The sequence below is a fragment of the Balaenoptera acutorostrata genome, chromosome 17 (genome assembly GCF_949987535.1).
Source record: "Balaenoptera acutorostrata chromosome 17, mBalAcu1.1, whole genome shotgun sequence".
Taxonomy (NCBI): domain Eukaryota; kingdom Metazoa; phylum Chordata; class Mammalia; order Artiodactyla; family Balaenopteridae; genus Balaenoptera; species Balaenoptera acutorostrata.
The window spans coordinates 904,015-931,258 of NC_080080.1; the positions used below are offsets into that span (position 1 = coordinate 904,015).

General features: G+C 64.1%; 3 protein-coding genes across 6 annotated transcripts in view; 1 reads left to right on the forward strand and 2 right to left on the reverse strand.

Annotated features, from left to right (window-relative positions):
• The window catches only part of IQANK1 (IQ motif and ankyrin repeat containing 1), a 29,445-nt gene extending 25,588 nt beyond the window's left edge, over nucleotides 1–3,857 (reverse strand). The window contains 3 exon segments of the mRNA XM_057532409.1: nucleotides 437–597; nucleotides 2,040–2,501; nucleotides 3,778–3,857. Coding sequence (XP_057388392.1) covers nucleotides 437–597; nucleotides 2,040–2,501; nucleotides 3,778–3,857 — 703 coding nt within the window.
• On the forward strand, nucleotides 3,606–18,079 carry FAM83H (family with sequence similarity 83 member H). Of its 4 annotated transcripts, XM_057531841.1 has the most exons (6): nucleotides 7,690–7,944; nucleotides 8,680–10,334; nucleotides 11,649–12,110; nucleotides 13,052–13,216; nucleotides 13,303–13,427; nucleotides 13,650–18,079. In XM_057531841.1, exons 3-6 carry the CDS (start codon nucleotides 11,664–11,666, stop codon nucleotides 16,408–16,410), a joined length of 3,498 nt encoding a protein of 1,165 aa, XP_057387824.1. In that variant the 5' UTR covers nucleotides 7,690–7,944; nucleotides 8,680–10,334; nucleotides 11,649–11,663; the 3' UTR covers nucleotides 16,411–18,079. The 4 variants fall into 4 exon arrangements, with proteins under 4 accessions (XP_057387821.1, XP_057387824.1, XP_057387822.1 ...); XM_057531838.1 differs by lacking the exons at nucleotides 7,690–7,944; nucleotides 8,680–10,334 and adding an exon at nucleotides 3,606–4,395; XM_057531839.1 differs by lacking the exon at nucleotides 8,680–10,334.
• Nucleotides 18,080–19,844: 1,765 nt separating this feature from the next.
• On the reverse strand, nucleotides 19,845–26,328 carry MAPK15 (mitogen-activated protein kinase 15). The gene is given in 16 exon segments (XM_057531870.1): nucleotides 19,845–19,951; nucleotides 19,954–20,020; nucleotides 20,168–20,205; nucleotides 20,208–20,295; nucleotides 20,384–20,517; nucleotides 20,633–20,810; nucleotides 20,936–21,041; nucleotides 21,159–21,296; nucleotides 21,584–21,641; nucleotides 22,425–22,564; nucleotides 22,750–22,913; nucleotides 23,017–23,147; nucleotides 24,055–24,145; nucleotides 24,251–24,280; nucleotides 24,534–24,632; nucleotides 26,260–26,328. Coding segments are annotated over 16 exon segments (1,638 nt in total).
• Nucleotides 26,329–27,244: the final 916 nt, after the last annotated feature.

Here is a 27,244-nt window from a genome sequence, read left to right on the forward strand (position 1 = left end):
GAACAGACAGAACACGGGAGAATTTTAGGGCAGTGAAAATACTGATACCACAGTGATGGATACATGTCATTATACATTTGTCCAAATCCACAGAATGTACGACACCGAGAGCCCTAATGTAAACTATGGACTCTGGGTGATGACGGTGTGTCTGTGTAGGCTCATTACTTGTCACCAGTGTCCCACTCTGGTGAGGGATGTTGATAATGGGGGAGGCTATGCATGTGTGGGGACTGGGTATCTATGGGAAAGCTCTGTGCCTTCCCCTCAATTTTGCTCTAAAAAAATAAAGCCTAAATTTAAAAAAACGAACAAAAAAAAAAAGATTTGAGGAAAACAGGTGTGGTGAGGCCCATCACATCTCCATTAAACTCACCTGTCTGGCCTTTGCGAGAAACAAATAACCGTGGAAGATGGTGGATGACAGGAAACTTACACAGGCAGCAGAAGCAATCAGGGCTGCCAGGCTGGAAGTGGCGTCTCCACTGCAGCAGATCCACACAGCCTCTGGCACTGTGGCGTGTAACGGCTGACTGGCCATGGCTTTCTCCTCCTGTCCGTGCCTGCAGAGTGTCCAAGCAGCAGGCCTTCCCTGTCCTGTCTCAGGACCACGGTTACTCTCTGGCTTCCTGTCACAATACAGTTCATAGGGACCGCGGTGGGCAGAATGGCAGCCCCCCGACGACATCCTTGTCCTGTTCCCGGGAGCCGGTGAATCCACTGTGTTACATGGCAAAAGGCAATCAAGATTGGAGATGGAACTAAGGTTGCCAATCAGCTGACCTTAAGATATGGAACCCCCCCGGGATTATCTGAGTAGGTGCAATGTGATCACAAGGGACCTTACAAGTGGAAGAGGGGGACGGGAGAGACGCAGAGGGAGCTGTGACTTTGGAAGAAGGTTGCTGATTTTGAAGGTGGCGGAAGAAGCCACCAGCCAAGGAATGCGGGCGCCTCTAGGAGCTTGCAGAGGACAAAGACACAGATGGTCCTCTAGAGCCTGCAGGAGGCATGGCCGGCTTGCCGAGACCTCGATTTTAGCCCACTGAAGCCCATGTCGGACTTCTAACCCACAGACCCGCAAGATAATACATTTGTGCTCTTATAAGACGCTAAATGTGCGTTCATTGTTCTTATAGCAGCTACAGGAACTAATACAGGAACCTGGGCCATCCTGACAGTTCACTGATCCGGAAGTTCCAGAGGGTGGGAGATAAAGCCACGCTAATGAAGTTTTTAGGGTTCATAGATCTGGGACATGCCAGGGCACCTTAAAGGAAAAGATAAATTGCTACGCCTTGGACCTCCTTCCGTCAAGAAAGAGGCCCAGTGCTTGGCAGGCCTCTCAAGACCCTGGAGCAGCAAGTGCCGTATTCGGGAATAGCACCCCACCCACGTCCTGGGAGACCCAGAAGGCTAACGCTCAAGCCCAGAGGTCATGGCAGAGGCGTGGGCTGCCAGGCTGCCGGGCCAAGTGGCCAGCAGGTCTGATAAGCTGGAGGTATTTGTGGGGAGAAGGATGCTGTGTGGGACCTCCGGCCAACCCGGCTGGAGGGCCGCGGCGCAGACTTCAGGCTCCAGAGCAAAGCTGTGCCTTCCCTGGTAGAACACAGTTCTGGGTCTGGAGAACAGCTCCCGGGATGCCATCGGCCCCAGTGGAGCCTGGAAGTCCAAGGGAGGCACCGGAGGCGGTTCGGAGCCGGGGTCAGCGGCCAGCAAGGCGGGAGGGAGAGAAGGAAGCCGGAGCACAGAGAGCCGGCCCTGGGGGTGGGGGCTTGGGCACAGGCTCAGCAGCGAGCAGTCGCGGGAGACCAGGCACGCGAGAGGAAGGCCGCGACGGGTGTGCGCTTTGGATGCGCTGTGGAGCTTGAGGACACGCAGGGGAGGGCTGGGATGCACCTGAATGTGGGTCTGGGCCGCAGGAGGAAAGACTTGGGTAAAGATTTTTGGGTAAAGATTCGGCTCTGGAGGCCGCTGCCGAGAAGCCACAGCGGAGGCTGCGCGCTGAGAGGACAGGGCCTGGGATGCAGGGTGCCCACCGCCGTCCCCGGGGTGCCCGCGCCCCGAGGTTGGCTCCCGCCGCGGCACGCAGAGCGGCCGGCGGGGCGGACCGGGCGATCACCTGGAGCTGGAGGCGTCGGGGAGAGGGGCTCCGCACACACGGCCCGGGCGCCCCCTCCCGCCGGCCGGCCCGAGAGCGCAGCCGGGGCCCGCGGGCTCTCACCTGTCGGGGCCTCGGGGCGCTCCTGGGGTGCGGGCCCCGTCGCCAGCTGGCGCCTCTCTCCCGGCTTCCCGGGGGCCGGGGGGCGGTCAGCGCGGCCGAGGTGCGGACGTGCACGGGCCACCGGAAGAGGGGCCGCGTCCCGGCTGTGCAGGAGCGGCCGCCTGCAGCCGCATCGCGAAGCCACCCCGACAGGGCCACGGCCTCCGCAGCAAACACGGCCTCCGCGGGGCGCCGCAGGGGGCGCCCGCGAGCGCCCGCGGGCAGGACCGCCCCGCACCTGGGGCCCGAAGCCCAGGCTCGCGAGCCGAGGTGTGGAGAGGCCTCCGGCGGGCGGACCCTCTGCCCGCCCTACCCCACCCCTAACACTGCCCCCCTCCCCGTGCCACTCCCTTGCGGGGCGCCCACCCTGCTCCCCGGGGATGCTGGCTGTCGACCTCCCCGCCAAGCCTCTGGGGAAAGGGCTGAGCGGGAGGGGGTGCAGCAGGCAGGGCTGGGCCAGGCAAACCAGTCGAGCCAGTGTGACAGAGCTGGCTGGGATGGGGCCCTGGGCGTGGGTGTGAGTCAGCGGCCCCGGGCTGGGGAAATGCTGGGGAGGAGTCGGTCCCAAGCCTCCCTCCCACCAGGAAGCGGGAGGTGGGGGGCACCAGCACTCAGGCTGGCCCTGCCCCTCCTCCCCCACTTGCGTCCCCAGGGCTCCAAAGGCTGGCCGGGTGGGGTCTCCTTGGGCCCCTGCAGGCTGAGCAGCCGGACCCCCCAACCAGGGCGTCCCCAAGAGCCCTGCCCCACCTCAGGGCAGGCCGGCTCTTCCTACCCCCCCATCTCAGTCCACAAAATGCCACCTGGGCCTTTCAGGGTCCAGTTTCTTCCACCAGCCCCCGGCGCAGCCTGGCCCCCAGCAGGAGTCCACCACGAGGGGGCGAGTGGGTCCATCAACGCCACAGAATGCCCCAGACAAGCTTGGGCGCCCCAGGCTCCTCCGAGCACGCTGGCTGGGGGCTGAGGTGCTCAGCGTGGGCTGGGCCAGGGGCTCCTGTGGTAGTTGGGTTAGGATTGTCTGTGGCTGGTGAGCGTCTTGTCTGGATGGCCAGTGAGGCTGGGGAGGCGGCTCCTAGCCCTGTGGGCTGCAGTTGGAGTTTCCTGCGACCGGGGGTGGACGGGGTGGGACAGGGGTGGTGGGGCACTGGTGCCCGCCCAGGGCAAGACCAGACTCGTCGCTACACACAGCCGGCGGTCTGGCTGCCGAGAGTCACCTCCTCCAGTTTCTCTCAGTCTCCCTCCCAGTCTGGCCAAAGAGGCCCGTGCCCATACAGTCCTGCGCTGTGTCAGCCCATCAGTCAGCCTTCACGCCGGGTGAGCCACCGCGACGCCGAGTCCCTATAAACTGTCTGGCGTGGCCCAGCCTGCGTGCAGAGTGGGGCTGTGAGGCCCACAGACAGATCCCAGGCCAGAGCCTCGGCGCTGTGGGCACCAGCCAAGGGGAAGGGCAGACACGAGGGGCTGCAGGAGCAGAGGGCCCACCGTCGTGGCCTCCCAGGGATGCCCTCTGAGCCCGCCTGATCGAGGCCAGCCAGCCGATGAGCCTGGGCCCCCGGGGAGCAGACACCTGGTAACACAGGCGCCAGATCAGGGCCATGTCTGGCAGACGAAGTCGAGCTCGCAAACCCCGGGCCAGGAGGACGGGCAGGGCACAGAAGACCACGGGCCAGCAGGGCCCTGAGGCCAAGCCGCCGCCCCCTGCCCCAAGGGGCCCTCGGGACGAGGCAGGGGTGGCCCCTGCGGGGCACGTGACCGGCAGCAAGCTGGCTCCCCAGGGACACACCAGAGTGGCCAGACCAGAGCGGCCACAGGTAGCCAAGAGGCCGGAGAAGGCCACCGCTCTGGGGTCCGAGCTGGTGCCGGTCCCCGCTGCGGACGTGGAAGGCTGCGGGGCGGGCGGCCTCACGCTGGGCTGGGGCCCCGAGCCGCTGAGGCTCCGCGAGGTCCAGCTGTGCCTGGCCCAGGAGCAGCTGCTGCTGGAGGACCGGCGGCGGCGGGTCCAGCTGCAGATGCAGCCGTGGCCGCAGCAGCTCCGGGAGGAGCAGGCCTGGGTGCAAGTGGAGGGGCTGGAGCTGGCCATGGCCTTGGAGCAACTGCAGAGCGAGGGCCTTGAGGCGCTTCGGACCCAGGACCGGGTAAGGCCTGGAGGGGGTGTGAAGGTGCGGGAGGCTCCGGACAAGCCCCAGGGGCGTGGTGACCCTGCGAGCCACCTACAGGTCCTGCAGGGCTCCAGGAGGCCACAGCCCGGTGGATGTGTACCGCGGCACACCTGTGGGCCCGCTTTCACGTCTGCGCAGTGAGGCTGGTGCCCACCACACAGGGCATGGCAAAGACCGCTGCACAGGAAGCCCTCTCGGGCTGGCCCAATGCTTGACAGGTAGAGGGAGCCCAAGGAGGGAGCTTGTTTAGGGAAACTGAGGCAGAGGTGTCTCTGCAGAGAACCCAGGCATCCTGGCCAGGTGGGCCGGGGCGGGAGCTACCCAGCACAGTGCTCGGAATGTGTGGGGTGAGGGCTGGGTCCAGGGCCCAGGTGGACAGTCAGCAGGTAGCAGAACTGAGGTCCGTCATCCCCCCTCCCTCCCCGACACAGTTTCCTGGCCCACCGGCCGGGCCTCCTGTCTACTGCACAGCCTGTTCCTAGGGCTTGAAATGGCGGAAGCCGCACGTGGCGCCTGAGCCTGTCATCCTCATTCCTGGACAGCTGCCGCCTCAGATGCAGCTGGGGCTATTTTGGGGAGCTAGGGGCTAATCTGGCTTGGTGTGAAGAGCAGTCGCCACCCTCCCTCCAGATCTTGGGATCTGGGAGGCCTCTGGGGTCCAGGCCCACTCCAAGCAGAGGGGCTGCAGCAGAGCAACAGGGTGTGGGGCTCTCTTAGCAAGCACAGACCCCAGTACAGGCCTGGGCGCTGGGAGGACCTGGAGCCGCAGCCTGGAAGGTGCTGGCAGCTTAGCAAAGAACTCGGATGAGTGTCGTGACGGAGAAGAAATGGGACTCAGAGAAGAAGAGTAACAATGGGTAGGAGTGGACATGGGACGAGATGCCCTTCCTGGCCCATAGCAGGACCAGGAGGCCAAGGACAAGCTGTCACGTTTCAGCCTGGAAGTGGCTAAAGAAAGGATGGCCTTAGGGAGCGGCAGCAGACAAGAAAAAGCACAGGATAGACTAGGTGGAGCAGAGGGTCAGAGTGGACCACATGCTTAGTCTGAGAATTCCCAACATGAACTCAAGCCCTGCCCTGTTTCAGAACCTATATTCAGTCCACACGGGCCTGCTTCCCATCTCCATGTGTCCTAAAGCCACGTTCCTCTGAACACTGTCCCCGGGACCCCAACCCCAGTCCCAGCCCCAGGGGTACAAGACTCAGGGTCAGAGTCTGGAATGGACATCTGAGCTCTGAATTCTCAGTCTACCACACTCAAGCCTGACTCAGAGATCCCCTGAAGGCCATTCTCAGAGAGAAAGGTCTTCCCGGAAGGACTGTCCCTGGGTGGCTGCATAGCATGTGTCACAAGTCAGAGTTTGAGCAGGGTTGGACGTCAGAGGGCTCACACTCACCAGCAGCGGCTCTTGGCTTGGCTCTGCGGAGGGACGTCTGCCACTTCCCTGACGCAGCTTTGGGTCCCGGCTTCTTACTGCTCCTTCTCCTGGGGGTGAGTAGGAAAGGTCAGGGAGGGGGTGGTCAGAGTGGCAGCGGCTGTAGGGCCAGCATCACACACTGGCTTGGACCTGTGTGGACGGACAGCAGGTGCCGAACTGGGGAACACAGGATCACCCCGACAACACAGCTTCCTGCCGGCTTCCTGGCCCACCCGCCTGCCCCTGGTTCTTGGGGTGTGTGTGCCCAGCAGCCTGAGTGGGAATGCCTGTCAAGAACATCTGGCCACAGCTTGTCCCTCTTGCCCTCATTCCCCTGGCCCCTCCACCCTGGCTCACCCATCCTCACCCCAGGGTCGATGTCGGGTACCCATCTCCCTGCTCCAAACTACTGGGCTGCCAGCTGGACCAGCTTCATCCTAAACACAAGCCTGAGCCAACCCTGCCTTGCTGAAGCCTCCATGCCCCCACTGTCCCCAGCACCGCCGCCAGACACTGACAAACACCCCCCCCCGCCCCCCGCCCACACCAGGCATGCCCAACCCTCTCTCGTCTTGGCCTCAGCAGGTGGTGTTGTCAGGGCCTGGAAGCAACACCCCTCTCCCTAGTCCACTCAGTTGACCCCAGAATTCATTTCCTCAGGAGGCCAGCCCCAGGCGGTGGGTTCTGAGTAGGGATCTGAAGTGTTTGCGGGGGACGCTGGGGGGACCGAGGCACCTAGGGGCAGCTGAGGGCTTCCGTGTGTGTCTGTGCATGTGTGTGCACACATGCACACGGAAGGAGCATGTGGGGCTCAGAGTGCTTGCAGGGTCCCACGTCTGTGTGGGGGTCGGTAATGCAGGGTCCCTGGTTCGTGAAGGACTCTCAGTGCTCATGTAGTGTCCTGTATGTTGCAGGGTTCTGTGGGGGTCAGTGCATGAGGGAACCCCCGTGCATGCAGAGCATCCTGTATGTGTGGAAACTGGCATGTGCCCGAGTATGGCAGGCACAGGACTTGGTGTGCTTGTAGGGTCCTGTATGGATGCAGGGTTCTATGTGCACGGGGGGGTCCTATGTATGTGGGCGCTCAGTGTGCGTGTGGCATCCCTTGTGTGTGCAGGTCACTGTGTGCCTGTAGAGTCCCCTGCCCACAGGTGTGTGCAGAGGACCCCGTGCAGTCAGTGTCTGTTACGCGTGAGCGTGGGCGTGCCAGTGGGGTCCAATTATGTGGAGGGGGCTCGGTGCCGGGATTGGTCTGGGAGGGGACTGGTGTGGGGTGGTGTCCACACGTGTGGGAAGGAAGGTCCCTTGGGTGCAGTGCTTTTCCTACACGTGTGTGAGGTCGGCGTGTGTCGGGGATCTGCGGTCAGGGTCCCTGTGTGCCCGGGGCGGGTCCCAGGTACTTATGGGCATCCGAGTATGGGGGCGTGTCTGCGCGGGCGTCGGGGTGGGGGACGTCCGGGTATGGTGCGGGGCCCCTGTGCTCACAGGTCCCCAGGCCCTGCCCTGCCCGGGGCTCGGCGCCGCCTCCACCGTCTCACCTGCTTCACCTGCCTTCCGCAGCCAGTAGGCGAGGCCAGAAGCGCCGCCCCCCGCGTGGGGCTGGCCCGTTTCTTAGCGACTGAGCCGGAACTTCCGAGTCACCCTGACTTCCGGGGCGAGGGTTCAGGGGTCGGGCTCAGGGACCTTAAGCCTTCGGCGAACAGATGGGCGTCTGGGGGCGCGGGGCCCTGGAAGTCGGGGCCTTAGCGGTCTCCGGGGGTAGCGGGCCGGGGTGCCGGGGTGCGCCGCCGGGGGGCACGGCCGGGGCCGGGGCGCGGGCGGGGGTCCGGGGGAGCCGGGGCGCGGGCGGGGGTCCCGGGGGCGGCGGCGGGCGGGCGGCCGGCGGAGGAATGCGGGCGCGCCGCGGGTGGGGCCGCTCCGCCCCCAGGTGCTGCCCGGGCAGGCAGACAGCAGGGACGGCGGGCGGGGCGGGGGCGGGAGCGTGAATCAGGCCGCGCGGCGGGCGGACCGCGGCAGGGAGTGGCTGCCGGACCGACCGGACCGCGAGGCCGCTGGGCGGCGGTCGGCTCCTGCTGCCCTTGTCCCGAGACCCCGCGCACCTGGCCAGGTAGGGCCCCCTCCCCGGGCTCCAGCCGGGCGGGGCGCGCGGGAGGGGGAGGCCGCGGCCGGGCCGGCAGGGTGGGGCGGGGTCGGCGCCACCGGCGCCCCCCCGCGCGGCCTCACCTGGGCGGCCCGCCGGCCCGCACCTGGGCCGGGTCCTCGCAACCCAGAGCGGGGCGGTGGGAGCGCAAGCGCGGCCGCGTGCACGGGGGTCGGGCGGGTCTGCCCGAGCTGGGGGCGAGGGGGCGCCGCGGCCGCGTGTGCCGGTGTGGACGCGGGCGCCCTCGCTCGACGCCGGCCCAGGAGGAGCCGAGCGGGGAAGAGGCGCCGGGCCCGGGTCGAGCCAGCCCCGGCTGGCCCGACTTGCTCCCGCCCTCGCGGCCTAGCTGGAGTCTGGAGAGTCTGCTGGGCCTGACCGGGACCCTTCCCTGGGGCGCCCCTTCTAGGCCGCCATGGCCTGTGGGTGGCCCGAGTGGCCAGGGCTCGGTCTGGTTCACACCGTAGGGTGCAGGGGAGAGCGGAAGGCCCCTATTCCCTGGCGCCCAAGTCCCTGGACTGGGGTGGGTGGATGGGACACCCGGCCCAGTCAGCCTAACTCCCTGGGGTTCAGTAACTCCCTTTGGCCCTGCAGTGTGCACCGGAAAACTGCAGCTCACCCACTTCCAGACCATGAGCCTCCCCTGCCGGGATCTCACCCCCATCCTCCTCCCCTCAGCCTAATGCCTCTGTCTCCGTGGCGCAGGGTCCGTTCACCTTGTGCGCTCGCCCCAGATCCTTCCCTCCGGATGAAACCCCAGGCCTGCCCTGTGGGAAAGACTTCCGGTGGAGGCCCCTGGTAAGGGAGCCCACTAGAGCCCTGAGGGCCGTGCCTGGAGGCTTTGACGCTGTGTCAGAGGTCAGAGGTCAGCTGCCAAAGCGCGGGATTCCTGCTGAGTCATCGGCCTGGGTGGGATAAGCGCCCCTCCCTCCCTTAGGGCAGGCATTTGGTAGGCAAATGTGAGGGGAGGCACGCTGGTGGCTTCTCCACAGCTGGCTGGGAGTGGCCACTGCCCGGTCCACAGTTCAGGGGTGTGCAGACCCATGAAAGGAAACAGGCAAAGGAATAAAGTCTTCGGGATCATGGGTATAGCTGTGTGGGCCAGGGCCACCTGGCGGGCTCACTCACGACGGGCGCCCCTTCCTGACCAGTCCTGTCGGATGAGAAGGTTCCTTGCCCACCCTGGGATCCCCTGTCCCCCCACTGCATGCAGCCTGGGCAGTTCGTATTGATTCCCTTCCCCAGTGAAGTAGGAGGGGATGACCTCCCTTCTAGCAGGTCTCCCCGGCTTGGGAAGCGGCACCCTCAAAGGCTGTCAGCGGGATAGCGCCCCCCCCCCACCAGTCACATACAGTTGGAGATCACACGCACACCCTGCTGTCAGATACGGGGGTCCCCCGCAGTGTGGGGGGAGGTGGGAGGAATTGGGAGTTTGGGATTGACACATATATACTACTGATGCTATGTATAAAATAGAAAACTGATGGGAACATATCTATAGCACAGGGAGCACTGCCTAACGCACTGTAGTGTCCTAAATGGAGGGGATGTGTGTATACGTGTGGCTGGTTCATTTTGCTGTGCAGTAGAAGCTAACACAACATAGTAAAGCAACTATACTCCAATAAAAATTAAATTTAAAAAAAAGACAGTGTGAGACACCCCCCCCCCCCGAAAAAGTGTCATCAGGTACAGGGTGAAAACCTAGTACAAACAGGCCCACAACTCATACCCGCGTGTGCTCAGCCGCAGTCTGGTCCTGGTACAATGAGGCCATGTGTAACCAGATACAGTCAGGGTACGGTGCCCCCTCTAAGAATGGCAGAGCAGCTTTTCCTCAGACAGACCAAGTAACATCTCCGCCAGGTGTGACTGAATGACACACGGGTATGTCCCATCCCCACCTCCATGTCACATTCAGTAGCCTGTCACCTCCCAGGGAAGGCAGGCAGGAGAGGTTCCCCAGGTCCTCCTGACCCCCCAACTTTATCAGGCAACAGTTTGCAGCGGGCTATGGACCCCATCCAGTCAGCTTTGTCCAGCGGCACCTGCAGGGCGCGGGGGGGCGGGGGGCACTCTGGGTTGTCTGGCAGAACCGCCTCCCCCGCCAGGACCGACGTTCAGGGAGCCGCAGGCTAGGCAGGATTGGCTTCCTGCGGACCCTCCTTCCGGGCCACGGGGAGGAGCATCCGGGTAGTTCAGGGATCCTGGGGAGATGGGCCCTGGGAGCCAAATAAAGACGCGCACCTGGCCTTCCAGGACCGATGACCGCTTTTACCCAGGCCAGGCCCCCATGCAGGCCCTTTGGAGGCAGGTGGGCTGGAGTGGAGCCAGTGGGGCGTGGCTGATGTGAAGTTGAGGTGAGCGGTGAAGGTGGAAAGGCACCTTTGGAGCCCAGGGCGAGCCCAGTGGCCACAGCAAAGGGCTCTGACTTCCTCCGGGGTGCGGCAGGGAGCCAGGCAGTGACCAGAAACTTGGAAAGGTTGCTGCTGCCACACAGGGCCGGGCTTGGCAGGGACAGGCCTCTAAGCTCCTGCCAGGATTACAGGCCTCGGGGAGGGCTGGTGCCTGGGGTGTGGCCCAGGGAGGTGTCTGAGATGGGATGGTGGACAGGGGCAGAGAGCAGGGGTCAGGGTTCGGAGGGCTGAGAGGTCAGCAAGTGGATTGTGGGGCTCAGAGTGTGTGACCCTGTAGGGCAGGTGCAGGAGTGGCCAGGGTCTGTGGATGGGGCTTAACGCTGCGTCCCAGGACAAGCTCTGTGTCCTGGGCCAGGTGTGCTATCAGGTCAACCCTGACAGCTGCATTGAAAAAAAAATGTTTTAATACAATTTTTAAAGGTTACATTCCACTTACAGTTACTACAAAATATTGGCTCTATTCCCCCTGTTGTACAAGGCATCCTTGGGCCCATCTTACACCCAATACTTTGTACCTCCCCCTCCCCCACATCTGAGTCTGCTTCTTTTTTATTATATTCACTAGTTTGTTGTATTTCTTTTAGGTTCTACATACAAGTGATATCATACAGTATTTGTTTCTCTCTGACTTGCATTGTACAGTGGAGGTAGCAGGCCAGAGAGGCACGGGGCGCAGGCCAGAGAGGCACGGGGCGCAGCCCAGGTTCCCCCGGCACTGGGGGCAGAGACACACAGGCAGCGGCCCAGCTTGTCCAGCACTCACAGTGCCAGGGGCCACGAAAATGCATTCAGGTCATAAAATCAGAAGAAAAAAGTAAATTTAACAGTAAAGCCTGGATTATATTTTCTTCATTCCAACTATCATAAAATATCATTACTGTTTTCTTTTTTTTTAATGGAGGAAGGGGTCCACAGAGGCCATAAAGTGACCTGAGTGGGGTTTGTGTGGAGCCAGAGCCCCTGGCAGGAAGCTGGGGCACCAGATGCTCCCTGGCTCCTGGTGAAACCAGGGGCCTGGCCAGTACAGCCAGAGCGACGAGAGACAGCTGGGATGCCTGTGTCGGGGCGTTCTTCTGATGTTCCCCCAGCTAGGGGGCATGCTAGGTTCTGGGGGTGCCCTGGAAGACCTCCAGGCACGGGCTGAACTCCACAGCCCACGCAAGGTCACTGACAGCCCCTTCTATGATGCGTATCCACGTGGGGGGGGGGCGCCCAGAGCCCCTGCCCCTGTAACGCGTCTCCCTGCCCTTCCCCCAGCTCCCTGGCCCCGACATGGCCCGTCGCTCCCAGAGCTCCTCGCAGGGGGATAACCCCCTGGCACCCGGGTACCTGCCACCCCACTACAAAGAATATTACCGCCTGGCAGTGGACGCACTGGCTGAGGGCGGGCCAGAGGCCTATAGCCGCTTCCTAGCGTCCGAGGGAGCACCTGCCTTCCTGTGCCCTGAGGAGCTGGAGCACGTGAGCCGCCACCTGCGGGCCCCGCAGCACGTTGCCCTCGAGCCCCCCGAAGGCAGCCCTCCCAACATGGACTTCGATGGCTCCTCGGGCACCTACTGGCCTGTGAACTCAGACCAGGCAGTGCCTGAACTCGACCTGGGCTGGCCCCTGACCTTCGGCTTCCAGGGCACTGAGGTTACCACACTGGTGCAGCCGCCGCCACCTGACAGCCCCTGCATCAAGGATGAGGCTCGAAGGATGATCCGCTCTGCCCAGCAGGTGTGCTGTCAGGCTCAGCGGGCAGTGGGGAAGGGCAGCCTGAGCTGGACCTTGAAGCATGAGTAGGAGTGTGAGGGTGAAGGAGAAATAGCATGCCCAGCTTAGGGGGCAAGGGTGGGGCCAGGGCTGGTTGGCCAGGCCTCTCCAGGCTTCACGCTGCAATGAGGCCTCCCTGGCAGACTTGCCGGGTCATCAGGGGTTTGATTATTGCAAGCTGCAGACTGCACAGGTTTGCTTGCCCAGGGTCATGGCCAGTGCCCAGAAACTCAGGGGCTCTGGGGTGGTTGGGGTTCCTCCTTGCCTGGCTTTACTGTTCAGAGAATTCTCTCTAGTTCTGCCCTTGACCTAGCTGATGGCTTCTTACCCCTGTGCCCTCAGCACCCCAAACAGTTGGCAAATAGCAATGGGAGCCTGTTAAACCATGGACCCTAAGGCAGCAGGTTCAGACGCTAAAGACCCCTGCCCCTGCCCACTGCCCCCCGCCCCCCACGTGGGAACCCTCTCCCAGGGGCAGAAATGGAGCCTGGGGCTCAGCCCCGATACCTGCCCTGGGATCCTGGGAGCTCAGCCGTCTGTAAGGCAGTGGGGTTTGGGGGCCTCATCTGCCTTGCCCCCTGCGCCATCAGGGCTCTCTGCCCTGGGCTGAACACGCACCCCTAGCTGAAGGACAGCCCGCCCCTAATAAGCTGCAGGCCCTGTGCCTGCCTCAGGCTCCATCATGGGCCACCTAGCAGACCAGCAGCCCCATATCCCCTCTGACAGCCCCCTTCCTTCTGACCCCCATTCCATGACAGGACCCCACTCTCCCCTGGGATGGGCTAGTGGCCATTGTTGACATCCAGAGACAACCTGCCCTGGGGGCGGGGGCGTGGAGGTATGGCTAGAGAATGGTGGGGACCGCGGAGGGGTCTGTCCTCCGTCCCTGATTCAACCCCCCGCAGGTGGTGGCCGTGGTGATGGACATGTTCACCGACGTGGACCTTCTCAGTGAAGTGCTGGAGGCCGCTGCGCGCCGCGTCCCGGTCTACATCCTCCTAGATGAGATGAACGCACAGCACTTCCTGGACATGGCCGACAAGTGCCACATCAACCTGCACCACGTGGACGTGAGTGACCGGAGGGCGGGGAGGGGATGGCTGGGAGGGAAGGGGTAAAATCCCTCTTCAGAGACGTAACGCCTCTCCTGCCCCAGTTCCTACGCGTGCGCACTGTGGCGGGCCCCACCTACTACTGCCGTACTGGGAAGTCCTTCAAGGGCCACGTGAAGGAGAAGTTCCTCCTAGTGGATTGTGCCGTGGTGATGAGTGGGAGCTACAGGTGCGCCCAGCCCCGTTGCCCCCCCCACCCCAGCCCCAGCACCTCCCCATTAAAGGGCCTCCTCTCCAGAAGCCCTCCTCCTGGAGCCCCTGACACAGCTCCACCCGGTCCTGCCGGGCCTGGGTCATTACTCGGCCCCGCCCCTTCCCCCTAACCCTGGCCCCGCCCTTTCCCCTGACTGGTCACGCCCCCTCCCTCTGACTGGCCCCACCCTACTCCCAGCTTTATGTGGTCCTTCGAGAAGATCCACCGGAGCCTGGCACACGTGTTCCAGGGCGAGCTGGTCTCCAGCTTCGATGAGGAATTCCGCATCCTCTTCGCACAGTCCGAGCCGCTGGTACCCTCCGCCGGGGCGCTAGCCCGCATGGACGCCTACGCCCTGGCTCCATACACGGGGGCTGGGCCCCTCATGGGTGGCCACGTGACCGGGGCGGTGACCCCTTTCTCCTTACCCAAACGAGCCCACCTGTTCCCACCGCCTCGGGAAGAAGGCCTGGGCTTCCCCTCATTCCTCGACCCCGACCGCCACTTCCTGTCGGCCCTCCGTCGAGAGGAGTCACCGCGGATGCCAGGGGGCGCCCTGGAGCCGCACGCGGGGCTGTGGCCACTGTCGCGGCATCTGGACGCCGAGGCCGGACCAGGCGGGGAGCTCTTGGGCCCGCGGGGCTTCTTTCAGGCGCGGCACCCAGAGATGGACGCCTTCAAAAGGCACAGCTACGCGGCTGCCGACGGCGCGGGAGCCGTGGAGAATTTCGCCGCTGCGCGACAGGTGTCGCGGCAGACGTTCCTCAGCCACGGCGATGACTTCCGCTTGCAGACCAGCCACTTCCACCGCGACCAGCTCTACCAGCAGCGCTACCAGTGGGATCCGCAGCTTGCACCGGCGCGCCCACAGGGCCTGTTCGAGAAGCTGCGCGCCGGACGCCCTGGCTTCGCGGACCATGACGACTTCGCGCCGGGCGCCGGGCAGCGCTTTCCGGAGCTCGGCCCGGACGGACACCAGCGGCTGGACTACGTGCCATCCAGTGCCTCACGGGAGGTGCGCCATGGCTCGGACCCTGCCCTCGGGCCCGGGCCCCGCGCTCTGGAACCGGCCGGGGCCCCACGCCCCAACCTGGGCCAGCGCTTCCCTTGCCAAGCGGTGACGAGGCTAGGCCCAGAGACTGTGCCCAAGCCAGAGCCCGAGCGCAGAGGCCGGCCCGAGGGGCGGGCGGGACTGCGGCACTGGCGCCTCGCCTCCTACCTGAGCGGCTGTCACGGTGAGGACGCTGGCGACGAGGGCCTGCCCGCACCCATGGAGGCCGAGGCCTATGAAGACGACGTGTTGGTTTCTGGGGGCCGGGTGGCCGCCGGGGACCTGCTGACCTCGAGCTTCCGTGCGCCCGCGTCCTTCCCGAGCTCCGGCAGCGGTGGTGGTGACGGCCCCGAGCCCGAGGGCCTGGAGGCAGGCCTGGCCAAGCAGGACTCTTTCCGCTTGCGCCCGAACCCGTTGATCCAGCGCAGCTCGCGGCTGCGCTCCTCGCTCATCTTCAGCGCGTCCCAGGCGGAGGGCACGGGCGGAGCCGCTGCGGCCACCACGGAGAAGGGGCAGCTGCCGCCCAAGGAGCAGGTGGCGAGCGAGATGCCGGCGTCCGGTGGCGAGGCCATGCGCTCTGCTGTCTCCACCAAGGTGGCCGAGCTCCTGGAGAAATACAAGGGCCCGACTCGAGACGCCGGCGGCGTGGGGGCAGCAGTCACGGTCGCCAGCCACAGCAAGGCTGTCCTGTCCCAGGCGTGGCGGGAGGAGGTGTCGGCCCCTGGGGGCGGTGGCAGCGAGCGCCGCAGCCTCGAAAGCTGCCTGCTAGACCTGCGCGACTCCTTCACGCAGCAGCTGCACCAGGAGGTGGAGCGGCAGCCGGGAGCCGCCGCTCTCACCGCCACGCAGCTGCTGGACACACTGGGCGGGAGCAGCGGCGGCGCTGAGCGGCTGCCCTCCCGCCTCCCCTCCGCCCGGGGCCGCTCCGCCTCCCCGCGAGGGCGGGACAGCCCCCCACCCGAGCGGCCCGGGGCGCACCAGACGCCCCACTCTGAGCCAAAAGGGAACCCCACCTCAGCTTACCCCGAGCGGAAGGGAAGTCCCACGGCAGGGCTTCCCGGCCACAGAGACAGGCCCACCACGGGATTCACCGAGCAGAAGGGAAGTCCCGCTTCCGCCTGCCCTGAGCGCAGGGGGAGCCCGGGGCCCCCGGGGCCCCCTGTGCCGGAGCGCATGGGCAGCCTCACCCTCCCCTTCTCCGGGGAGTCTCCAAAGACCGGGCCCACGGAGGAGGCGCCTGGTGGCCCCATGGAGATCCTACGCAAGGGCTCTGTGCGGCTGCGGCAGCTGCTAAGCCCCAAGGGTGAGCGGCGCGCAGAGGATGAGGGCAGCTTCCCGGTGCCACAGGAGAACGGGCAACCTGAGAGCCCCCGGCGGCCATCGCCAAGCCGGGCTGACAGCACCGAGGCTGCCACAGGAGATGAGCGGGGCCCGCAGGCGCGCGTGGCCTCGGCCACGGCCAATGCCTTGTACAGCAGCAACCTGCGGGATGATACGAAAGCCATTCTGGAGCAGATCAGCGCCCACTGCCAGAAGCATCGCGGAGTCCCCGCGCCGACCCTGACCCAGAGCAGCCCTGAGCTGGGCCACCCACCAGCTGCCGGCGGCCTGGCCCCTGACATGTCCGAGAAGAACAAATGTTCTGCCATCATCCTCTCAGACAGCCTGGAGACCCAAGGCCGGCTGAACCGCGCGCTGCCAGCCAGCGCGGAGGAGCGCGACCGACTGCTGCGCCGCATGGAGAGCATGCGCAAAGAGAAGCGCGTCTACAGCCGCTTCGAGGTCTTCTGCAAAAAGGAGGAGCCCGGGGGCCCGGGGGCCGGGGAGGGCCCGGCAGAGGACACCAGGGACAGCAAGGTGGGCAAGTTCATGCCCAAGCTCCTGGGTACGTTCAAAAGCAAGAAGTGAGTCTCCTGGCCCACCAGCCCGGGTCGGGGTGCCGGCATCACGGTCAGGCAGAACACCTGTTCCTCAGCCAAAGCCTTCGGAACCTGGTTGAGCCAGAGCTTGGCTCCACTTGAGGCTCACCTGGTGGTCCTCCCTGCCTCTTGCCCCTTGGTCTCTCCTCCCTAGGGGCTCCAGCCCCTAGCTGCCCCCTGCCCTACTTCCCCAGTTCCCACTCTTCTCACACCTCAGTCTCTGGACCCTCAGCACCACCCGCCCTTCTTCTGCATCTGACTCCACCATTTCTTTGGGCTTCAGGTCCCCTTTGGATCACCTCAGGGACCCATCTCTCTGTGCCTCAGTCCCCCAACTTTCTGGGGGCCCGCCTCTGTGCCTCAGTCCCCCATCTTTCAGGGGGCCCTCCTCTGTGCCTCAGTCCCCCGTTCTCTGGGGTCCTTGTGTCTCAGGGTGTCTGTGTCTCAGGGGTCCCCTCTGCTCATAGCCTTCTGGCTGTGCTGCGGCCTCTCCTCTGTGCCTGGCAGCCCCATTCTCTCTCAAGGCCTCCCACCTTCTCAGGACCTGTCCTCCCCACCTGCATCCTAGGTCGCCGGGTTCACTTCCTGCCCTGCCTCTCTCCACCCTCCTGGCACCTTTCCTGGCGGCCCATCCCTTCAGCGTGGGGAGGGGGCCCCTGAGGGGCTGCCCTGTCGAGGACCGTGGCGCTGCTCCCACGGGGCGCCGGCGAGGAGCGAGCGCGCCAGGCTTTGCGGCACAGTAGTCAGGTGGGTGCTACCCTCACAAAAGGTCCCTGGCAGACGCGTGTTCACAGGTGCCATCCCCAGCCGCGCCGCAGAAAGGGGCTGGATGCGGAGCTCCTGTTCTGTGAGGGCAGAGGACAAGGCGCAGTGGCACCTGAGCCCCAGCCCACCGCTCCGAGGGGTCTCCGTGCCCCGTGAGGTGGGAGTGGTCCTTGCCCTGCAGGTGCCCAGCAGACCCCAACTCCACCTTGTTCTGCATTCTTTCCACCTTTGTCACCAACCCCCCAAAAATCTGTCCAACGTTCCCCACTTAGCTTTCTTGTATCTTTTTTTTATCTCCGGACAGTAGATCTGGAATGACACGTTTGGGCACCAAATGCTTAGAAAGCCTCCCACAGTAGGTGCTAGTACTGTTAAATTAGTGTTTGCGCTATTTCTTTTTAAATAGTTTTTTTTTTTTTTTTAAGTATAAGGAACCCCAATTGCTCTGGCTGGGAAAGGATTTAAGGAACAAGACTGCTGAATGAGGCAGCAGTTCTGACTGAGCAGCTGGAAAAGGGAGGGGAGGTGGGGTAGGGGGACACCTGCTCCCTGGCGGCTCGCAGTCCGGTTACCAAAGCCACCACCCAGGGACCACAGCAGAGACTTTGGTTCGAATGGAAAAGGTCACTGGGGAGCCGGACAAGCTGGAGCATTTCTGGGCCTTGACGTGCTTGTTGACGAGTTTGGTTTTACCTGGCCTGGTGCACAGCTGTTCTCAGCAGACCTGGCCGAGCCTATCGCTGAGGGAGGCCCTCGCAGGAAGTGGAGGTTCTGCCCAGGGAGAGGCCAGAGGCCTTCAGAGCCTCCCGTCTGCATCCTCCACATCGTGCTCAATAAGACATCTCCTCAAATGTGATTCTGCACATTTTGGTGTTAATAATAAAACAATGCACAAAATATTCCAGCATGTTCCCAAATATATGTGTGTGTGTGTGTGTGTGTGTGTGTGTATATATAATTATATGTATACAATCACCCAGTTATATATTGCCAACTTTAGACTTATGAACTTCTCAGATTCCCTCTGGACACCACCACCCATCCCTGTGGAGTGTACTAAAGACCCCTCCCCCTCTATACTGCCATACCTCTACCCGCATCTTCTAACCAACACAGACCCCTTCCACCTCTCAGCCCCTTCCTGTGCAGGCCTCACTTCACTGCCACACTTAGCTGCCTACTGCCCATCCTCGCCGCCACCTGGCCCTCTGTGTAGGCACAGCCCCTGGTTGCCTAGCCCAGCAGACACTTCCCAGCCTCGTCTCGAAGCTCCCGTTGACCTGGGGCTTCCGCTGTCCTGGGTGCCAAGCAGCCACTTGCCCAGTTGTTTGGGCCTCCCTAGCGCTCCAGCCCCAGCAGCACTGCCTCTGCGCTCAGGGCTGGACTTCTTGGGCCCCCTGCCCCTTTCTGGGCAGTGGCACTCATCCTACAGTCTCATTTGTCCCCCTTGTTTATCACTTGGGGCTATGCCTCAGGCTCTAGAAATGCAAACAACTGCCCCTTGGGCAGTCCCCATCTCGTGAATAGCTCACCTCCAAGCCAGAACTGTGGTGGCCCCATCCTTGGCCTTCCCCCAAGCCCTGTTCTCTCTGTCTTTGAATCTCTCTTGTAGCTGCCAGGTCTGGGTCCACCCTCTGCCCAGCTCTCCTTGCCCAAGCCTCGCCCTTCCCCCTCAGCAGCCCGTGTCTTTTACAGTAGGGCAGAGCTTCCTGCTCCTGGCTTCACCGCACAGGCCGAAACCCTTAGGCTGTGAGCTCCTCCTGCCAGGCAGCCGAGAAGTGGCCTCCCTGTGTCCTGACCGCTACCCAGGGTCAGATGCGGTGTGAGGCATGCATGGGACCAGGAGACACCTCAGCGCCCACTGGGCCCCTCCCACCTCCTTGCCACCCCCCACCACCCCCCTCCCCGGCCTGGGCTCACACCAGGCCCTTTGCCTGGTGATGACCAGAGGAGGGAGCCTTGAGCCCCGCAAGACATTTCCAGCTGTTCTCCCCCTCCCCCAACCAAGGCCTGGAGACAAACTGGGTGCCAGTCACTGTGTTGCTGGGGCACGGGCTGGGCTCGCTGACAGTGACTCCAGTCAGGGCCGCTGCCCCATCTTGTCCCTTTTCCCGCTCTGGCTCAAGACCACAAATGTGGTCACACGGTAGCTTGCACCCAGGCAACAGATGCACTGCACAAGACCCTCTCCTGCCAGGACCACCCTGGGCACAGCCTGCAGCAGCCCCAGCTGGGATCTGATGTGCTCAAGCACCAGGCAGGCCTGCTGGGGACAAAGGTGACCAGACAGGAGCCCAGGGTGACAGCATACGGTGCCCACAAGGCTTCTCAAGGGCTCTGTCCTCGGAAAGGGGTGGGCTGCAGGGAGCCGAGGAGGAGAGTTGGGTAGGCAGGCTGGCACAGACCATACTTTATCGGAGAAGGTGATTGAGGCTGGAGTGCGAGCCTCATCTACTCCCCCAGAGGCCTGGACAAGCTCCAGAACTCAAACGTGGCCAGGAGAGGGCGGGTTGGGGAAAAGGTGGGTGGAGAGCACTGGGGTCTCGGGCGGGGGGGCGGGGGAGGGGGGCGCGGCCTGGAGGAGGGGCAATCCAGGGACTGGGGGAGGGGCGCGAGGCTGGGCTCCGGGGATGGCCGGTTGAAGACCCGTAGGGCGGCTCAGGCGCGGGGTCCAGGGAGCAGAGGCAGGCAGCCCAGCGCCGAGTGGCAGACGGTCCCGTAGGCTTGGGAGTAGCCCCCGAGCGCGGCCCGCGCGCCCCCCTGGCCCCCTGCGAGGCCGAGGCGCTGAACATCCTCCGGCCGGGCCGGGCCTCCCAGGGAGGCCAGGTAGGAACCTGCAAGCAGACGAGGATCATCGTAGGAGGCGTGGAGGGAGCGCCCTGAGGCGAGGGAAGCGGACGGGGGAGGGGGAAGGAAGGGGGAAGGGGGGGAGGGGGAAGGAAGGGGGAAGGGAGGGGAGGGCGGGAGGGGCGCGGGCTCACCGGTCGCGCGCCGGCCGCGTTGCCACCACGGCCCGGTTCCGGTCACTCCGGATCAAGGCCTGGACGGCCACCTGGGCGGCGGCCTGCGAGGGCAAGGAGGGCGCCGCCCCCCTCCCGCTGGGCTTCACCTGGGAAGGGGCGTGTCGCAGGATCACTGGCACCGTCGCGAAGGATCTGCGGGAGGGGTCCTCCCGTGCCCCCCTTCCCGCGACCTACCCAGCAGGATGCCGAGGGGAGCCCTGCCGTCGCCCAGCGGGGCCCTTTCCCTCTCCCAAGACCTCCTGGGGGCGGAGGCTGGTGCAGGGGGGCCGAGCTCTGCCTGGGAGGGTCCTTGGCTCCGCCGGGGACATCTGTGGGGTCGGAAGATCAAGTCCCGGAGTTAGGGGTCCCGCGCTGCTGACGGTTGGTGGTCCCACACAGCAGGGACCCCAGCAGCTCCGCGCGGGCGGCCGCCAGACCACACACCGTGCGCGGGGCCGTGACCGGGGTTACTTCGAGGCTGGCGTCCGGGCTTCCGCGCAGGCGAGCCCGAGGGCAGCTTGGCCGCGGCTCTGGGTTTGCGAGGGGCCGCCGGGGGCGGGGGGACGCCGCCCAGGCCCGTCTCCCTCGGGACGCGGCCGTTACCCCTGCGCTCCAGGATCATCTGCGAGAGGCGAGGGGGCGCTCGGAGGTGCGCGGGGTGGGCGTCAGGGGGTTGGGGGTCGCTGGGGCAGGGGAGGCTTCGAGGGTGCGTGCACGGGGGATGATGGGGGTCGCGGGCCGGAGCACCTGATAGAGGCGGCTGCGATACTCGGTGGCCGAGACCTGGGCTCCTTCGTACACCGGGGGCCGCACGTCCGCCTCCAGGGCGCACTCCCGGGCCGGGCAGTGGAACCTGCGGGGGGCCGGCGAGGCGGGTGCTGGGGAGATAAGACCTGGGCTGCCGGCGGGCGAGGCCCTGCGACCTCTCCGGCCCACGGCAACCCCTGCCCGGCCGCCGGGCCTCCCCTACCTCTGCACGTAGGGGTGCTGCCGGGCCTGGGCCGCGCTGAGCCGCTTGTCGGGGGCAAACACCAGGAGTCGCTTGCGGAGGTCCAGGGCCTCTGCGGGGGTGTCGGGGGGCAGGAAGGTGTCCAGTGTCTGCCCCGGCCTGTGGGCAGCCGGCCTATCCGCCGCTCCAGGGTCCGCCCCCCCCCCTTCCTGCTCCGTGCTCCCTCCGGAGCACCACCCTCAGGCAGCGGGCAGGTTCGCCAGACCCCTGCTTCCCTTCAGGTCCCCTCCTCTCCAAGGCCCGGTGCAGCTCCTGCCGCCGGCCCAGGGCGAACTGCGCCCACACTGGGGCCTCCTCGTTTTTAGCCTGACCAACAGTTTCTGGGCTGGGGAGCCTGAAGGTTGCGGGAAGGGCGCTGGGGCCGGCTCCGAAGCCCCCGCACTCACCGGGACCCCAGGCGCTGCACAGCCGAGGAGCCGGAGCCAGAGCCGAGAGCCAGGAAGTCTGGGAGTGGGCGCAGAAGGCGGGGCAGCTCAGGGGGGTCGCCGGCCACCGCTTCTGACCCGTTGAGCGACCTCCTCTCTGCAGGGCCTCGGCTCTCTGGCAGGGCTCAAACCCCGAATACCGGGTCGTGTGCCGCCACTCGTGCATAAGCACACCCACACGTGCGCCAGTCCTTACACACTCCTGCACCCTCCGTAGGCTGCACGCTCACACGTGCACACGTGTCCCCCATACCCTGTGCTCCCACCTCCACAGGGGAGCCCCTTGCCTTCTCCATCAGCGCAGAAACCCGGGGAGAGGACAGGGCTCCTCCAACGCTGTCCTTCGTCCCCCTCCCCCAGGGAGAAGGAAGGACCCCTGCGGCACCCCACCCAGCCGCCTCCCTCCACCTCGTTGCCAACATCCCTGTCTGGCTTCCAGCACAGTGTGGGTCGCTCCTGTCACCCCTCCGCCGAGCTACTGCCCTTGTCCTGACCCGGATGGACCCTTCATGAGCACTCTTTGACCCTCGTGGACCCTGTGGCCCTGGTGGACTCTGTCCAGTTGCTCCCCGAAGCCCCCAGCAGCTCCTCTCTGGGCCCACCCTCGGCAGGGCCTGCCCTTTCCATTCTTCCCAAGGCTTCCGGACGCTCCTCGTCCCTCCACCTTCACGTTACCACCCCCATCCCCTCCCGGCTGTCCTGCATTCTCAGTCCTGGTCCGGCAGGTGCTGTCCCTCCCACAGCTGTGTGCTCTGACCCTCAGTGTCCCTGGTGCCCGGCGGACCCCCGCACACATGCTCACCCTCCTCAGAGGGTGGTGGGATGGCCTCCAGAATCAGCTCCAGCTGGTGGAGCGTGGAGGCGCCGGGGAACAGGGGCCGCCCTGCTAGCATCTCCCCCAGGATGCAGCCCAGACTCCACATGTCCACCCCGGGGGTGTACCTGGGGCAGGGAGGGGTGGAGCTGTGGGGGGAGCCCCAGAGGCAGAGGGGGGGGTGGGAGGAGGTACTTCTGGGGGGTCTCGGACACTGGGGGCATAAGAAGGCCCAAGGGCCCTGGCGGGGCAGGAGAGCACAGGGGGACTTGCAGGGGGAGGTGGCGGCGGGGTGGGGGTAGGTCACCGTTACCAGCTCGAGGACAGCAACACCTCCAGAGCCCGGTACCATCGCGTGGCCACGTACTCCATCAGGGCATGGCCCTCGGGCCCCTCAGGGAGGCCGCTGAGGGAGTGGGCGAGGCCAAAGTCACAGAGCTTCACCAAACAGCTGGCGTCCAGGAGAACGTTGGATGGCTGGGGAAAAGAGGTGGGCTGAGGGCTGACATGGGTGGCGGCTTGAGGACCCTGGAGTAGGGGTGCGGGCCGTGGAGCTCAGTGGATGGGGCTTGGGCGGCACCTTCTGGTCCTGGTGGATAACTCGTCCTGAATGAATGAACTTGGTGGCCCGCAGGAGCTGGTAGAAGATGTAGCGCTTGTGGGTGTCCTTTAGCAATGTGCCCTTGCAGATGACGGCATTCCGGTCGGTGTCTGGGGGGGTGTGCAGGTCAGTCTGGTGGGCCTGGGGAGAGCGGGCCAGTCTGGCCCACTTTGAGCCCTCATGGGGGCGCCTCAGCCTGCCCAATGCCCACAGACCCCAGGTCCCACCGGCCAACCTCAGAGCCGTGTCCTGGATGCGCGCACTGCCCAGGAGCCCCTGATGGCTTCTCAAGCTTGCCCACTGTCTTTGTTGGCACAGCAATAAAAGTTTGTGGAATTATTTTTATACTTTATTTCATGTTGCCTTTGCTTTATCAAATGAGTAGAAAAAAGAAAATGCAGGGCTTCCCTGGTGGTGCAGTGGTTAAGAATCCGCCTGCCAATGCAGGGGACACGGGTTCGAGCCCTGGTCCGGGAAGATCCCACATGCCGCGGAGCAACTAAGCCCGTGTGCCACAACTACTGAGCCTGCGCTCTAGAGCCCAGGAGCCACAACTACTGAGCCCGTGTGCCACAACTACTGAAGCCCACATGCCTAGAGCCCGTGCTCTGCAACAAGAGAAGCCACCGCGATGAGAAGCCCGCGCACCGCAACAAAGGGTAGCCCCCGCTCGCCGCAACTAGAGAAAGCCCACATGCAGCAGCAAAGACCCGATGCGGCCAGAAGTTAAATAAATGAATAAAAATTTTTTTAATTAAAAAAAGAAAAGAAAATGTAGCTGCAAACAGTGGACAAAGCAGAAGCCTCATAGACAGGGTTCAAGATATTTGCCACCAGGCCTTGGGGGCTGACACTCTCCAGCTCCACAGGGACATTGCCCAAGCTGAGTGCACTGGCTACTGCAGGGACCCAAGCAGCAAAGGAACATACAGAGGGAGCCAGGCCACTGGGATGTGGGTGGGAGGATCCTGGGCCAGGACAAAGGTGGGGCTGGGGTCTGAGGAAGGCCTCACTCACCCATAGACTCAAACAGCAGGTAAATGTCCCTATCATTCTCTGCCCGGATCACATCCAGGAGGTGGACGATGTTGGGATGGTCCCCAAATTCCTGGGGAGAGAGCGGGGGCTGTGCCCTGGGGGTCAAGGGGCCAGACTTCCCCTTATTTGGAGAGACTACACCTGGAGAAGCAGGCAGACGGCCTTGGCCACTCACCTGGAGCAGCATGATTTCCCGGAACGTCCTCTGGAAGGAGACAGAAATGTGAGTGTGGGTGCAGAGCAAGAAGGAAGCCCGTGTCTGGAGAGGATGTGAAGGGACTGATGCTCGCCACCTGCACACCCGCTGGACCATGAGGTCACAGGGGGCGGTGCTCTGAGAAATGCCAGAAACCTGCTGTGATTGGGCTTCAAGTTGTGCCTTCCAGACACAAGGCAGCAGGGGGGCCACCCCACAACCCTGCCTCATCCTTTCCCACACCGCTTTCCTATTCACTTACTTGGGCATCCGTCTTATCCTTGAAGGCATCAAAGATTTTCTTGATGGCTACAACCTCGCCACTCCTCTGACCCACCGCCTTCCACACGATGCCGTAGGCCTGGGGAGGAGGGCGGTCAGCCTGCTGGGCACAGGGCCATCCCCTGCCCGCCAGACCGCCCCCTGCAGGCATGAGCCTCCTCCTTCCTGCTCTGGTTCCGGGGAAGGGATGCTGTGTGGTGAGGGGCGAGGCCCCCGAAGCTGCAGGCCTCCAGAGGAGGTTGATAGGAACAAAGGGGGGTTGGAGGCCAGAGAGCATCTGGGGAGGCCCCAGGAGGATATGAGGTCACAGATGGGAGGGAGCTCCTGGGCAGGATCTGAAGCCTGTCCCTTCTCCGACAGCCTTTCATCCTTTCAGTCACCCTGAGCCCTCTCTCGTATACCCCATCCAGCCTGTCAGCAAATCCTGTTGGTTCCACCTTCAGGATTCATCAGAATCCGAAGACTTTCTACCATCTCTGCTGCCCCCGCCCTGGTCTGAGCCCCTCGCACCTCCAGCCTGTATCACTACACTGACCTCTTAACTACTCTCTCTCACCCACTCCCACTGTTCATCCTCAACAGAGTGGGCAGGCTGAGCCTTGTAAAGTGGTACCAATGGCTGCTACCCTCCCCGTGTCACTCACAGTAAGAGCCAAAGTCCTTGCAGTTCCTCAAAGCCCCACCTGATAAGACTGTCCCCCCAGAACTCCTATCCAGTTACCTCAACTCTGCTGTTTCCCAACAGCCCAGCAGGTCCTTGCCTCAGGGCCTTTGCACGGCTGCTTGCACTTTCTTTTCTCCCCTCCCTCATCACACACTTGCACACACCCAGTGACACACCTTCACACATACACTCTCACACAGTCCCACATGCTCACACAATCACAATCACAAATGCACATGGGGGGCTTCCCTGGTGGCGCAGTGGTTGAGAATCTGCCTGCCAATGCAGGGGACACGGGTTCGAGCCCTGGTCTGGGAAGATCCCACATGCCACGGAGCAACTGGGCCCGTGAGCCACAATTACTGAGCCTGCGCGTCTGCAGCCTGTGCTCCGCAACAGGAGAGGCCGCGATGGTGAGAGGCCCGCGCACCGCGATGAAGAGTGGTCCCCACTTGCCGCAACTAGAGAAAGCCCTCGCACAGAAGCGAAGACTCAACACAGTCATAAATAAAGAAAGAAAGAAAGAAAGAAAGAACGTGAATTTCTCTAAAAAAAAAAAAAATGCACATGGGCTCACACAAGGTTCTGGCCTCCACTCTGCCCACTCCATTTACTGGGATAGTAAATGGAGTGGGCAGAGCCCTTCTTGGGCAGAGCCTGGGATCTGCCCTTCCCCCTTCTTGGGCAGAGCCTGGGATCTGCCCTTCCCCCTCAGCGACTGGATGACGTGTGCCCGGTCTCCCTAGAGCATTCTGTGGGCACGGGAGAGGCACCCCGGGAGCCGGGGGTGGTGGGTGGGGACGGTGGGTGGATGGGGCACCAGGGTCCGAACTGGGGCCTTAGGGGTCCTGGCTGTCACCTGTCTCCCAGAACCAGGTGACAAGTTCCCTGGGAACAGGCCACACCTCCAGCTCCTGGGGGAGGCAGGACCCAAGCCCAGGAGTCCCTGGCAGAGTGGAAGGCCACAGTCCTCCGACTGGCCCTGCCCACGCCCTGCAGGTGGCCTGGTCCGGCGGACGCCCGGGCGCCTCCCCGAGCTCACCCCGCTCCCGAGCCGCTGCTTGAGCAGGTATCGCTGAGCAACGTGACGGTCCATCTCGGCGGCGCACATGCCGGCTGGTCGGCGCCAGGAGGCCTCCAGACACGCGCTGGGCTCGAACTGTTGAAACCGGTTGCCTTGGGAACCGACGGCGAAGCCCTCCCTGCGCCTGCGCCGGGGCGGGGCAGAGCGGGGTCTGCAGCCCAAGCCCCGCCCAATCCGGGGCTGCCGTGGAGCCCCACCCCGCAGTCCCGCCCCCTGGGCACCGCCCCCGGACCCTCGCCGCCTTGGCGACTGCACTTCCGCGTGGCGCAGGCCAGAGCCCAGAAGGTGCCCCTCTCCGCCCTCCACCCCCCGCCCCACCTGCGCCCAAGGAGCCTGCTGCAGCCTCCAGAACCTCTCCACCTATCCGTGCAGTGCCCACCGCCCGGGACGCTCTTTCCTCCCTCCGCCTTGCTTCGCCGGTCTCTGCTAAGGGGGTGCCGACGGTTAGGGTGTCATTCGCAGACAGCCCCTCCACTCCTTGGGTATTTGGCAGCAGGGACCGGGCCATCCCCAGCGGGTGCGGGCGCTTGAACTGGGCAGGTGCTGAGGCACCGCCAGGAAACTGGGGGTCAGTTCCAGGGCGGGGGTCCCGGCAAGCGGCTGGGAGAGCAAAGCTGGAGGGGGTGAGAGTCTATGAGACTGGCTGAGAGGGGGCTGCAGTGCGCAGAGGTCAAGCGCCAGACGGTGACCAGAGCCTTGCAGAAAAAGGAAGCCACGTAAGGGGGCTGACGGGCGGGGGTAGCCAGGGAAGGAAGTGGGAGCACAGCCCCTTGGACGCTGGAAGAAGAGCATCGAGGGGACAGCTAGGCAAAAGCCCCGAGTGGGAGTGTGCCTGGCGCGTTGGAACCACAAGGAGGCCCCGTGTGGCTGGAGCCCTGGGATGGAGACCAAGGTATCAGCAGAGGGCGGTGGGCAAAGCTGGAGGGGAGGGCCGTGATTGTGA